The sequence below is a fragment of the Mesoplodon bidens genome (genome assembly GCF_964165515.1).
Source record: "Mesoplodon bidens genome assembly, chromosome: 1".
Lineage (NCBI taxonomy): Eukaryota > Metazoa > Chordata > Mammalia > Artiodactyla > Ziphiidae > Mesoplodon > Mesoplodon bidens.
In genome coordinates, this window is record NC_138176.1 from 15,069,979 (window position 1) to 15,083,813 (window position 13,835).

At 33.3% G+C, this 13,835-nt stretch overlaps 1 protein-coding gene across 1 annotated transcript in view; it reads right to left on the reverse strand.

Annotated features, from left to right (window-relative positions):
• CCDC172 (coiled-coil domain containing 172) overlaps positions 1 to 13,835 on the reverse strand; it is a gene marked incomplete at its 3' end in the record, with an annotated part of 48,058 nt that overhangs the window by 25,585 nt on the left and 8,638 nt on the right. Inside the window, exons 3-4 of the mRNA XM_081235357.1 lie at positions 6,163 to 6,279; positions 4,808 to 4,973 (exon numbers count right to left, since the gene is read on the reverse strand). Coding sequence (XP_081091483.1) covers positions 4,808 to 4,973; positions 6,163 to 6,279 — 283 coding nt within the window. The remainder of the gene's footprint in view (positions 1 to 4,807; positions 4,974 to 6,162; positions 6,280 to 13,835) is intronic.

Below are 13,835 nucleotides of genomic sequence, written 5' to 3' on the forward strand. Positions count from 1 at the left end.
GTGATCTATGTGCCTATTCTTAAGCCAATGACACATTATCTTGATTATTGTAGCTTTTTAGCAATTTTGAAACCAGGGAGTATGAATCTCTAAATTTTGTTCTATTTTTTAAAAATTGTGGCTATTTTAAGTCATTTGTATTTCCATATAAATATTAGAATCTGCTTGTAGAGATTTAATAAAACTTAATGGGACTTTTACTGAGATTCTGTTGAACCTAAGATCCATTTGAAGAGAACTGACATATTAAAAATATTGAATTTTCCAATCCCTGAACATGGTATATCTATTCATTTAGTTCTTCCTTAATGTCTCTCAGCAATGCTCAGTTTACAATGTAGAAGTCCTGCATGTCTTCTGTTAAATTTGTTCCTATGTTATTTTTTGATCCTGTTTAAATGGCATTTTTATTTCATTTTCCTATTGTTTGCTGTTAGCACATAAAAATTCAACTGATTTTTATACATCAATCTTGCATTACTTTATTGACTTATTAATTTTAGCAATTGTTTTGTAAACTCCTTACTATTTTCTACATAAACAATCATAATCTACTAATAGAGGCAATTTTATTTTTATCCTTTCTGATCTGTATGCCTTTTTTCCCCTTGTCTTATTGCAATAGCTAAAATGGCTAGGACATCCAGAGCCATATTGAATAAAAGTGGTATTAATGGGCACACTCACCTTATTCTCTGTGGGAAAGTATTTAATATGTCACCATTATGTATGATGTTAGTATTCAATATTTCACCATTAAGTATAATATTAGCTGTAGGCTTTTCATACAGGATACTTATCAGATTGAGAAAGTTCCCTTCTATTCCTGGTTTTCTGAATGTTATACAGAACTGTACAGATCCACTTACCAGGCCCCCTTTCCATTTATGTTATAGTTGTCATGTATGCATATGACATACATGTATACAAATGGCCTCTACATTCATTATAAACTCCACAAGACAATATATTTTTTAAGAAATCATATGTATTTTTAAAAATTCAGAGAAAACATAGGTACTTATATTTTATTTGCCATTTCTGATTATCTTAATTAAGATATGAGTTTGTCTCTGGTGTCATTTTTACTTCTACTTGGAGAGCTTCCTTTAGCATTTCTTGCTGTTCAGTCATGGTTGTTCAGTCGTGGTGGCAAAGAATTCTCTTAATTTTCCTTTACTTGAAAATGTCTTTATTTTACCTTTTGAAGGATTTTTCACTGGATATAGAGATTTACTTTTCTTTCAACACTTTCATTATTCCACTATCTTCTTGGCTTCATGGTTTCTAGTGACAAGTACATGGTCATTTGATTAATTGCTCCCTGTTTTCAAGATTTTTTTACCTTTGGCTTTTCAACAATTTCACTATTATTATGTCCCTAGGCATGAATTTCTTTGAATTTATCTTGTTTGGATTTGCTGAGCTTCTTGAATCTATGAATTAATATTTTTCAGCAAATTTGACATTTTCTGCCATGATTTCTTCAAATATGTTTTCTGCCCCATTCTCTCTCCTCACTCCTTCAGAAACTCTAATTATTTGCATGTTAGACCTTTTGAAATTGTCCCACAGGTCCCTGAGTTTCCATTTTTTGTTTCAATTTTTTCTCTCTTCTTCAGATTGGGTAATTTCTATTAATCCAGCTTCATGTTCATTGGCTCCTCTGTCAGCTCCATTCTGCTATTAAGTGACATTTTTATTTCAGATATTGTATTTTTCAGTTCTAAAATGTTCATTTGATTCTTTTTTACATTTTATATTTTTCTGCTGAGATTATCTATCTTTTCATCTATTACAAGTGCATTTTTCTTAACTCATTGAGCATAGTTAATAAAGCTGCTATAAAGTTTTTAGCTCCAATATCTAGATCACTGTGGTTTTGGCATCTCATTATTTTCTTTTGACATTAGGGGTCATGTTTCACTGATTCTTCACAGGTCAAGGAATTTTGGATTGCATCCTGAACAGTGTGAATATCATGTTGTGGAGATTTTGACTTTTTTTTTAAATAACAGCCATCCTAAATGGGTGTTAAGCAATATCTCATTGTGGTTTTGATTTCCATTTCCCTAATGACTATTTAGGTTGAACATCTTTTCATGAGCTTACTGGCCATTTCTTTGGAAAAATGGTCTACTCAAATCCTTTGCCCATTTTTTAACTGGGCTTTTTTGGTTTGGTTTGGTTTTTTTGGTGTTGAGTTATGGTTTTTTTTTAATATTCTGGGTATTAATCCCTTATCAAAGATATGACTTGAAAATATTTTCTCCCATTCTGTGGGCTGTGTTTTTACTCTCTTGATAGTGTCCTTTGATGTACAGAAGATTTTAATTTTGACCAAGTACAGTTTATCTATTTTTTCTTTTATTGTCTGTGTTTTCAGCATCCAAGAAATCATCATCAAATGCAATGCCATGAGGTGTTTCCCATGTTTTCTTCTAAGAGCTTCATTATTTTATTTTTTAAGTTTACGACTTTGATCCATTTTTAGTTAATTTTCATACACAGTGTAAGGTAAGGGCCCAACTTCATTCTTTTGCATGTGGTATCCAGTTTTCCCAGCAGCATTTGTTGAAAAGACGGTCCTTTCCCACTGAATGGTCTTGGCACCCTTATCAAAAATCATTTGACACAAGGGTTTATATTTGAGCTCTCTATTCTATTCCATTGTTCTATATGTCTGTCTTTATCCCAGTATCACACCATTTTGATTACCACAGCATTTTACTAAATTTTGAAATCAAGGATTTTGAGTCCTCCAACTTTGTTCTTGTTTTGGCCATTTGGTATCCTTTGGGATTCCATACAAATTTTAGGATGGGTTTTTCTGTTCATGAAAAAAATGCTGTTGGGATTTTGATAGAGATTGCATTGAATCTATAGATTATTTTGGATAATAATACCATAGTAGCAATATTAAGTTTTCCAATCCATGAACATGGAATATCTTTCCATTTATTTAGGTCTTCTCTAATTTCTTTGATTAATGTATTATAGTTCTCAGTGTACAGGTCTTTAATCTCCTTGGTTATTTTTTTTCCTAAGTACTTTATTCCTTTTGATGCTATTATAAGTGGAATCTTGAAAGACTGTTCTTTGCTAGTATATAGAAATGCAACTAAGTTTCAACGTTGCTGTATTTATTAGCTTAAGCTTTTTGTTTTGCTAGTTTTTTTTTTTTTTTTTTATGGAATTGTTAGGTGTTCTACCTATAAGATTATGCCATCTGGGAACAGAGATAATTTTACTTCTTCCTTTCCAATTTGCGTGTCTTTTGTTTCTTTTTCCTGCCTAACTGACCTGGTCAGAATTTCCAATACTATCATGAATAGAAGTGGTCATATCCATGACTTTTTAAAAGAAAGGTAGTTTTAGAGTATCTCCTAAGGTTAATACCTATTTAAACTTGTGTTCTACACCTGTGATCATTAAATAGCAGTAAACAGGAATATTATCTAAGGGACTTAAAAAACTATGTTCCATATCCTGATTCAATAAATCTGAGATGAGACTCAAGCATTTAATATATATTTTTTAAACTTCCCAGATGTGTGCCTATAGTTAAGAACTTCAGTCCTACACTCTCTACCTCTGAGAACCTCATTTCCTTCATCTATAAAATTAAACTAATTAAAAAGTATAATCCCTATATTTTTAAGGGTTTAATTATGTTCCCGGTAGCATTCTATGTACTTAGATATTATTTCATTGAATCCTCACAACAACCTTGTTAAGGTCATTATTATTATCCTCCGTCTTTACAGATGAGGAAACTGAGGCAAAGAAAACTTAAGCATCTTGCCCCAAATCACATATTACTCTCTGCTGGTTCTCCCTTTGCCCTCTTTGACATCTCTGTCTCATTCTTCTTCTCTTCCTTTCCTTAAATGCTATGCTTTCCCAGTTTCTGTCTTTGGTCTTCGGTCCTCCTCTATGTTCCCTCTACATGTTCCCTTTGAATTATGTCACCAACTCCTTTGTATTCCCAAACCCAATACTCTAGCTCTGATCTCTCTTATCAGCTTCACGACCAAATTTCTACCTGCTACCTGGGCATTTCCACCTGTTTATCCCATAGACATCTCCAACTAAAACTACCTGAAATAAAACTTAATCTTTTTGTCCAGAAAAGGCTATAGTTCACCTCCACCTCTTCTCTTCCTCCTGGTACCATATTCTACCCAATCTCTTAAGTTTGAAAACTGTGATTCATGCTTGACTTTCTATATATCTGTTTACATTAATCAGTGATACAGTCCTATCATTCTTCCTAAACATATCTTTAATTCATCGTCTCCTCCCTTTGGTAACTTCTTTAGTTCAGGATCTTATCACAAACTGCAATAACTTGCATACTACTGTTTCTGAAATGAAATTCTCCCCACCTCGCTGTGTAACCGTGTTTCCTAGTTTAAACTGGATTGATGGTAAAATGAGGATCACAACAACAGTATTACCCTTATTATAGCTTCTATCACATTTTCCTATAAACATTTGCTTATGGATTTGATCCCTTCACTTTTTAGTTTTACATCTCCAGGACCTAAAAGAGTAGCTAACACACAACAGATAGTAAACAGATTTGATTACTAAATAAATGACCAATGCTCATGTCACATCTACTTCTAAAGAATTTGAGACTGCTCACAATAAAAGATACATACCATCAAGATAAAAGCAAAAGAATAGCTATGCAATAACCCAAGTTACTTATGAAAAAGTTAAATTTCTGGAAAAACCATTAATTCAAAATAAGTTACTTTCAATAATACCAGATAAATGAGGTGGTACTATGTATTCATACCCATTTTCAGAATGTTTGCCTCGTTTTCTAAGTCAGATATTTGAATCTTGACATTTTCTTTCATCAAAAGCTCTCGTTTCTTTGTTATTTCATACTCATTATTGAAGTCTGCAATTTCCTTAATAAATTTTTCTTCCTCCTCTGTCACTTTTCTCTTTGTAGCTTCCTGAAAAATGGAAACAAAGGAAAAAATATAGGTGTTAGTTGCAACAATATTTTTCCTTAGTGATTTAAAATGCAATCATTTGGAAATATTAACAACAAAATAGAAAATTATACTTCCTGGGATTAAAATGCTGTACTACTACAGCAATATTAGTTAAAAAACTGAAGTTATTACATAGTAACAACCAACTACATTCATGTGAAAGATTTACCCTTAATGTTTTAGGACAATTATTGAGGTAGAAATTCTACCACCCATCATTATGTATGCATTTGTTTGTGTATTAAACTTACAGCCATATATGCCATTTTTTCATTGCAAAATGGGTGGTAAAATAATTAAATAACCAAAGTTGAAAATGAAAGTCTACACGCAAAGGAATTACTGTCTTACAGGATAAAAAAGAAAAACAAAACAGGAAATCCAAGAAAACCTTTTAAAATTTAGACAATAAAGGTAAAATTATATATTCATTTCAAATTCAGTTCTAAATAATAGCTACATTTCATGCAATGTCAACATGGAGTAGAAATAAGAATTTTCAAAAACTTTAAACAATGCTAGTACCTAAACTTTTTGACAATGGTAGAACCTAAACATTACTGCATTTTCCTATTTTTTTTCTAAGAAATGTAACTAATTATGAGCTACATTTGGAAACTGGCCATGTCATTCATAACCATTTGGTGGTTGATTCTGACTTTAGATATATATTTTTAATATTTTAAAATGCAGTTTTTTCAAAATGTCAGTTAGTTACAAATCATATTCCTAAACTGTCCTTATCTCATTTAAAACTACTGAGTCTGTTGCCTCTGACTTATGATAAAAAGATAAACAAAATCTATCTTTTCACCCACATCCATTAATATGCCTAAAGTGTGAAACTCTCTGCCTTTCAAAAGCATTAAAACCAAGGTATTGAAGCCTGAGCAATTCAAATCAATTTCACTATTTCTTTTATGCTTATTACAATTGCAAATAAGTTCTATACTGCATGCTGCCAATAAAATTCTTTCAAACTATATTACTCTACCAACTGGTTTAAAATAGCACTTAATAATTTTCCATATCTGAACAGGACTATCTGCCAATATGCATACGGATAATTTTTTCTAAAAGTACACCTATTTTAATACTTTTTGATACAGTTAATGAAATAAATTTTTCTAAGTGGCTGGAGACTTACAAACGTTTGGAGAAGCATACTCCTTTGGCTTGTAATTTCACTGCACTGTCTTTCTAAGGCATTTTCATGAGTTTTCAAAAGCTGTAAGAGGAAGGCTTTTTCAGAAAACTGCTGAATCTTTAAAGTAAAAAAACCAGAAATCAGAATGAAACAATTAGACATTTTAGGGTACCTTAGTTAACAGATCTGTATAGTATAAAATTTTTATATTAATCTTTAAAATGCAAAATAAAATTCACATTAAACATCTTACTTTATATGCTCTGTCTTAAATTGTTTTATAAATGCTTTATAATTATAATTTTTATAATCTCTTCCCCTAATAAGACTATAGGCACCTCAAGGGCAGAGGATGTGTTTACTTTTTCCTTTCTAATACCTAGCACATTTTGTACCTTAGGTACTAAAGCTTTTTGATGACACACATTGAAATCTGCTTTAAGACAGCTTGTTTTAAAGAACAAATTTCTATTCTCATCACTTACATGAAAGATATGGATGAATAAATCATGACTAATCAAATTATGAGATAAAGTCTAAAAACCACAGGCAAAAACTTAGTCCCATGACTATAGTTATACCAAATAAAACACAAATCTGCTAAAGTCTTCAAATGGGTTTTGAGAACTCATTTTTTATTTTAGTACCTCATTTGGTTCTAACTAGCAAAAGATAAAATAAACATTAATATTAGATATGTAACTGTTATTTCATTTGGGCTGTAAAGAATAGCATCTCTTGAGACCACGAACATTGAAATCAAAGTCAGGAAGCTTTAATATATAAAAGCTAAAAATGATGCCAGACTGGAAATAATCTTTCCACTACATTCAGTACTGGCCCTCATAAGAATCATCACTTCAAATCTGGGGCTGTTCCCATCTCCACAGAGAAAAGGAAAAGGAAATAAATTCAACTTAAATTGCAGAAAGCAAGATTTATGTTAGCTGTTAAGAACTTCCTCGAGGTGAGAGACAGGTTGTGAAATCTCTGTCCCAGAAGATATTGAATAATAAAGAGCTTAGGAATAGTTTAGTCCAGAGGCAAAGGGTTGGCCTAAAAGACATTTTGAAATGATATGGCTAAAAAGCCCTAGAAATACTGGCATTAAAAAAAAAGCAGCTGAAATAAAACAGAAAATATGATCTTAAATTTATATAATATCATAGCCCATCTGCCCATACCTTCAGCACTTGGTGCTGATTTCATCAACTTTATCTTAAGAAAGACATCAATAGAGAAAGATTAGAAAGGTGCAATTTACATGACCAAAGGAATTCAGAAAATACTTTCAAAATTGAGGGAAGGGAGAATGGGCAGTTAGTATTTTACTGTCTGAGAAGACAAATTAGAAAACATATGGTCTGATCTATAAAATTATATAGAAACTGGTAACAATGGTGAACAAGAGTATGATCATGAATTTTATCACATTTATTTTGAATAAGAAAATACTTCTGAGCTATTTAGTACCTATTATATAAATTAGAATAAAATGAGTTCCAGAGAAGTAATACCTTAACAAAGGTTATATAATTAATTAGGGGCAAACCCAGGACTAAAATTCAGGTCTTCTGACTTTATTGCTTCTAAATCATGATACTAATATGTAAATATTAGAACTATTTCAAAGTAGTAAAAAGATACTTTTGGTACTAAAAAGGGGCTTCAGTCTCTGACAACAGCATAAACTGAAAGTATATAAGTTTAAGAGACAGAAAAATTACCAAATACTAGGTCCATCAGAATTTATTGAGAAAAGGTTGCTTGCAGTATATTCCTCACTCTCAGAGTTGCAATTATGAACAATAACCATGAATGTTTACAAAAATGCTTTGAAACCAAATATCAGTCTGGATAAATTTTGGTTTAATCCAATTAGGTATTTCATGTAATATGCCTTTCAGAATCAAAATTCCTAAATTCTGATTCTGTTTCTACCACTGATCTGTAGTCAAAGCTGCACTGAAAACCAAAAATGGAGAAAATATTATTTATCAAGCTAAGGAATTTTAAGATAAGACAAGGAAATTTATCACTCGAATTCACAAAAGCCTTATGTTAAGGACTCAGAAATTAAGGTGCTCTGTTTCCAGCTATCACTAAGACCTAAAATCACTGAGCTCATGTCTTCTTTCTTAAAAGGGAAAATAACAATTATTAAGGAGAGATATTAGACATATTCACATTTAATTGGAATGTTTTACCATAACCTGGAAAGATGAAACCTATATACCCCAAATGGAAATCAGACTGCTGTTCAAAAGGTCTATAAGAAGGGTAGAGCTATAATTTTCCTCCTCCCTAAAATTCTATGTAAATTATCCATTTTGAGGTCTTTTCTGCTTTTTTGTTTTCATTCTTATTATTGGTGTACTCTTCATTCTTACTTTCTGTTTACACTCTGTCTTTATCTTTTACGCACACATTTTCCTCTTTTAATCAAGACCTAAAAAGCCCCAGAGAATCAATAACTACAGAAAGATTATAGTAACATTAATTTTTAAATTTACTTAGGATCTGTGATGAAAACATTTAATGCATAATGGAATTGGCAAGTAGGGAAAAGAGAGTAATAGAGAAAGAAGCAGGACTTTGGAAAAGCTCACGTTAGGAAGGTCAAGAAAGAATAGATTGCCTACGCTGACTCACAAGTTGAGGAAGGCAGTTAAGTTATGGTTGCAGAAACTACATCGGGTCTAATATTATTAGACCTTCTATTTTAATGGAACTAATGGGACAAACGCCTTAGGATTTATCCAGTTCCACTCTAAGTTATTAACTCTCACTATTAAAAAAAGCTTTTCAAGACCACCTATTTGCAGAATGTGTTTCTCATTGTTCCTTTTGTTCTTCCTGTTATCACAACTCATTTCTTTAATTATTTTTCACATTCTTGCTTTTGAAAACCAGACCTACTGATGTATAAATATTCCAAATATAACCCTGAAGATGTTGATAGGATCATAAGATGAGGTCACTTCACAGAATAAATTATCATCAGAAACCTCTCTCACCTTTCTTTGTCGCAAAAGTGATGGGTAGGAATCAGAATTGGGAAGATACTAGAAGAGATGTAAAATTGTGATTTAAAAAGATATTTTTGAACTTATCTGAGTCAGGTTTGAATTGAGGCACTATCTTATATCTACGGTAGCCTGGACATCCATGATAAATAAAAACTTAAGAAACTACTGGCTGTATCTGCTAAATTACCCAGGGATCTCAAGGGGCTACAAACGATAAAAAGAAAAGGGTGGAAGGTTCAAATTTTTCTTTCTAATCTCTTTCCTTTCTCTGACTACAAATGAAATGAAAATATTTGCGTGCAGCCTTAAAGTTATATGCTAGAATCAAATAGCCAAGCTTTGTCAGAAAATATTGCTGTTTTGGAAAATTTTAATTATAACAGTGCCAACACTCTGGTTAATTTTACTTCTCTCGGAAATAAACACTTCTTTTTCCCTTTCCCTGTCTTATTTTTCCTGGGATATTTGATTTTTCAAAAGAGCTTGTAGCTGACCCAGTCAGCTGACTTATCTGGTCAACTAGGTCAGTTTTCAGCATAGCCATGATTTGTGACTCTTCACCACTCTTGCTCCTTGGGCACCCTTAGGTATTTTTCTACCAGAATAACTTGAAAGTTGAGAATGACTGAGGATTTGAAATTAATGTTTGGGTCCAAGTAAGCAAAGTACAAAGTACAATCTACACTTTGTTGTGGTTGCTATTGCTTAAAATAATTTCAGGCTTTAGGAACTGGTATTTTGCTGACTAAATGCTCTGCCCAAGAATAAAACAGGCAACACTACATAAGAAAACATCATGAAAGTTAGGTAGAAGATTTCACATTCGTAATCACAGCAACTGGGGAAAGAATGCATTTGTTATGACTATAATAAAAGACGTTTCAGCACTAGAGTACATCAATGAATACTGTATCAATTGCAGATATTAACTTTTTAAAAAATAGATCTGTTTTTTATAAATACATTTCTTAACCACAGATGCAATGCTTAAAGAATAACTCACTATGACACAGTAATCCTAACTAATATAGTAAGCAAGGAAGGTTCAATATTAGTAAATATTAGTCCTTATAATGGCTTATAAGGCTTTACATGATTACACTCTTATTCCCTTTCTAATCTAATCTTCTACCAGTTTCCTCCTCAATCACTCCTCTCTAGCCACACTGGCCTCCTTGTTATTCCCCAAACATCCAGCCACACTCTCTCCTCAAGGCCTTTGCACCGGATATTCTATGCCTGGAAATCTCTTTCCCCAGATTCCTCATGGTTCATTCCTTCATCTCAGTCAAGTGTTGGCTCATCTCTCATCTTTTCATTAAGGATTATCAGGATGCCTGATAAGACCACTGCTATTTACGTCTGTTCTGGAAGTTCTTGTTAATACAATATGTCAAGAAAAGGAACAAGAGATAACAATTATTTAAAAAGCTGGCACACAGTTCTCTCACTTTTGTTTGTTTGGGCAAATGTGATTACTGTGTACCTAATAAAACCAAGAAAATCTACTGAGAAACCTAGAAATAGAGAAGAGTTCAGTAAAAATGCTAGTAACAAAATAAATACCAAAAACTAGTAGTTTTTCTATTTACCAACAATAAATAGAAAAAAGCATGGAAAAGATCCCATTTACAACACCAAAAACTAAACAAAACACAAATGAACCTAACATGAAGTATGTGGGACCTATATGAAAAAGCCTACACTGAGGAACATAAAAGAAAGTATAAATAAATAGAAAGATATGCTATATTCTTTTTTTAAAAAATAAATAAATTTATTTATTTATTTATTGGCTACGTTGGGTCTTTGTTGCTGCGTGTGGGCTTTCTCTAGTTGCGGCGAGTGGAGGCTACTCTTCGTTGCAGTGCGCGGGCTTCTCATTGCGGTGGCTTCTCTCGTTGTGGAGCACGGGCTCTAGGTGTGCAGGCTTCAGTAGTTGTGGTTCGCGGGCTCTAGCACACAGGCTCAGTAGTTGTGGCGCACGGGCTTAGTTGCTCCGCGGCATGTGGGATCTTCCCAGACCAGGGATCGAACCTGTGTCCCCTGCATTGGCAGGCAGATTCTCAACCACTGCGCCACCAGGGAAGCCCTTATGCTATATTCTTGAATGTGAAGATTCAGAGTTGTAAATATATCAGTTCTCCCCAAATGAACTTAGTATAATCTTAATTAAAACCCCAATACTTTTATTTTGTTGGAACTTGAAAAAGTGATCTCAAATTTATCTAGGAAAACAAAACAAAACAAAACAAAAGAATCAGGAAATTCCTGGGCTTCCCTGGTGGCACAGTGGTTGACAGTCTGCCTGCCGATGCAAGGGACACAGGTTCGTGCCCCGATCTGAGAAGATCCCACCTGTTGCGGAGTGGCTGGGCTCGTGAGCCATGGCTTCTGAGCCTGCGCATCCGGAGCCTGTGCTCCACAACGGGAGAGGCCACAACAGTGAGAGGCCCACGTACCGCAAAAAAAAAAAAAAAAAAAAAGAATGAGATTGATAGTTATGATTACCAAAGGAGATAGTGGGGAAGAGGGGAGAGATAAATTAGGACTTTGGTATTAACATATACACACTACTATATATAAAACAGGTAAACAACAAGGACCTACTGTATAGCACAGGGAACTATACTCAATATCTTACAATAACCAATAATGGAAAAGAATCTGAAAAAGAATATATATATATATATATTTACACACACACACACACACACACACACACTTGAAACTAACACAACGTTGTAAATTAACCATACCTCAATTTAAAAAAAAAATGCCTGGAAGGAAACTGCTGGCAGAGACTACGTCTCAGCCTGGAAATGGGGCAGGGGAAGGGGTATAAAGACTTCAGTCCAGCCTGGAAATGGGGCAGGGGAAGGGGTATAAAGACTTCAACGGCTATCACTCTTTTAAACTAAACTGTTGCTTTTGTTTTTTGCAAGAAAAAAAAAGTGCCTATGCTGGCTATGCAAGCAGAGTAACAAAACTCCATCCACTGGCTTGGAGATGCAGCATAAAAGTGAGCTGCCTCCATTGATCCATGAGTGGAAGAAGAATCATACCCAAGAAACCCCAAACCCACACTTGAATTGTTCACGGATGTGAGATTCAAATGTCTCCTAGCCATGCAGTGCAGAAATCCTGAGCTCAAAAGTTAACATGAAAACTGGTCCTGAACAAATTAAATCTGCAAGGTTCTGGCAGCTGCAGTGAAACTGCTCCTTAGGAACATCTTTTTTATCAAGAGAATATGCAGGACTCCCAAGAAAGAAAAGCCCTGCTAAAGATAAGTTCACAATAAAAAATTTTAAAGCTCATATGCAAATGTACCACCATGTGAGAAGGCCATCAGATGAAACAAGCAGAATTCACAGAAAAGGAAAACAGAAAACAGAGAATTCTAAGAGGAAAAAAATTAAATTAATTTATTCACTCAATAATATTTATTTAACACCTACTGTGATTCAGGCACTGTTCTAGATACTGGGAATAACGGTAGTGAATAAAATAGATGCATATGTATTCCTTGTGAAGCATACATTCCACTGGGCAGAGACAAACAGTAAACAGATCAATACAAATACATCAAGAGAAATTAAGTGCCACAGAGAAAAATAAAGCAGAATAAAGGATAGAGATACTGATGGCATGAGGTCATATTATTTTATATATGGAGCTAAGGGAGGGTCCTCTACAGCAGCCGTTCTCAAACTTTCTGATCTTATGACTTTTGGTCTTTATGACTTTATGGTCTTAAAAAATTATTGAGGACTTTTATTTGATGACTTTTGAGTTATATCTATAAATATTTTCAGTATCAAAGATTAAAACTGAGAAATTTTGAAAACACTTAATTCATTTGGTAATAACAATAAATCCATTGTATGTTAAAATATATTTTTATGAAAAAATAATATTTTCAAAGACAAAAAAAACATAGTAAGAAGAGTTGCATTTACATCTTTTGCAGATCTCCTCTAACAAAAGACAGTTGGGTTCTCATATCTGTTTCTTTATTCAACCTTTTGCAATATGTTTCTTGGTTGAAGTATACAAAGAAAACCTGGCCTCACATAGATGTATAGTTGGAAATGGGAGGGTTATTTCCAAAGAATTACGCATATTCTTAAGGAACTTTATAAGTGTTAGTTCCTGAAAGGTTGGTTGCAATGTGGAATCTGAAAACACTTCAATAAATTTTTCATCCTCTGTTACAATAAAAACAATTGGTCTATTTTGTGCTTTGAGTGGATCTTTTATCCATGCACAATTCTGTAAAATTATGTGCTGGCTATTTGGAAAATATTCCTTCACTGAACTATTCAGTTCCTCCAAATGTTGATACACTTCTTAATACAATACTAAAAAATAACACTTATTAATATCACCAACAAACTCATTAGAAAAGTCTTTCAGTACTGGGAAACTGTCAAGCTTACAATGACAAATCTGAGTCTTCCAAAATTCTAATTTTTGTTTGAAAGGTTGAATTTTTTTTTTTTTTTTTATAAAGACTTTTTTTTTTTGTGACAGTTTTGCTTTATTTATTTATTTATTTATGGCTGTGTTGGGTCTTCGTTTCTGTGAGAGGGCTTTCTCTAGTTGTGGCAAGCGGGGGCCACTCCTCATCGCGGTGCGCGG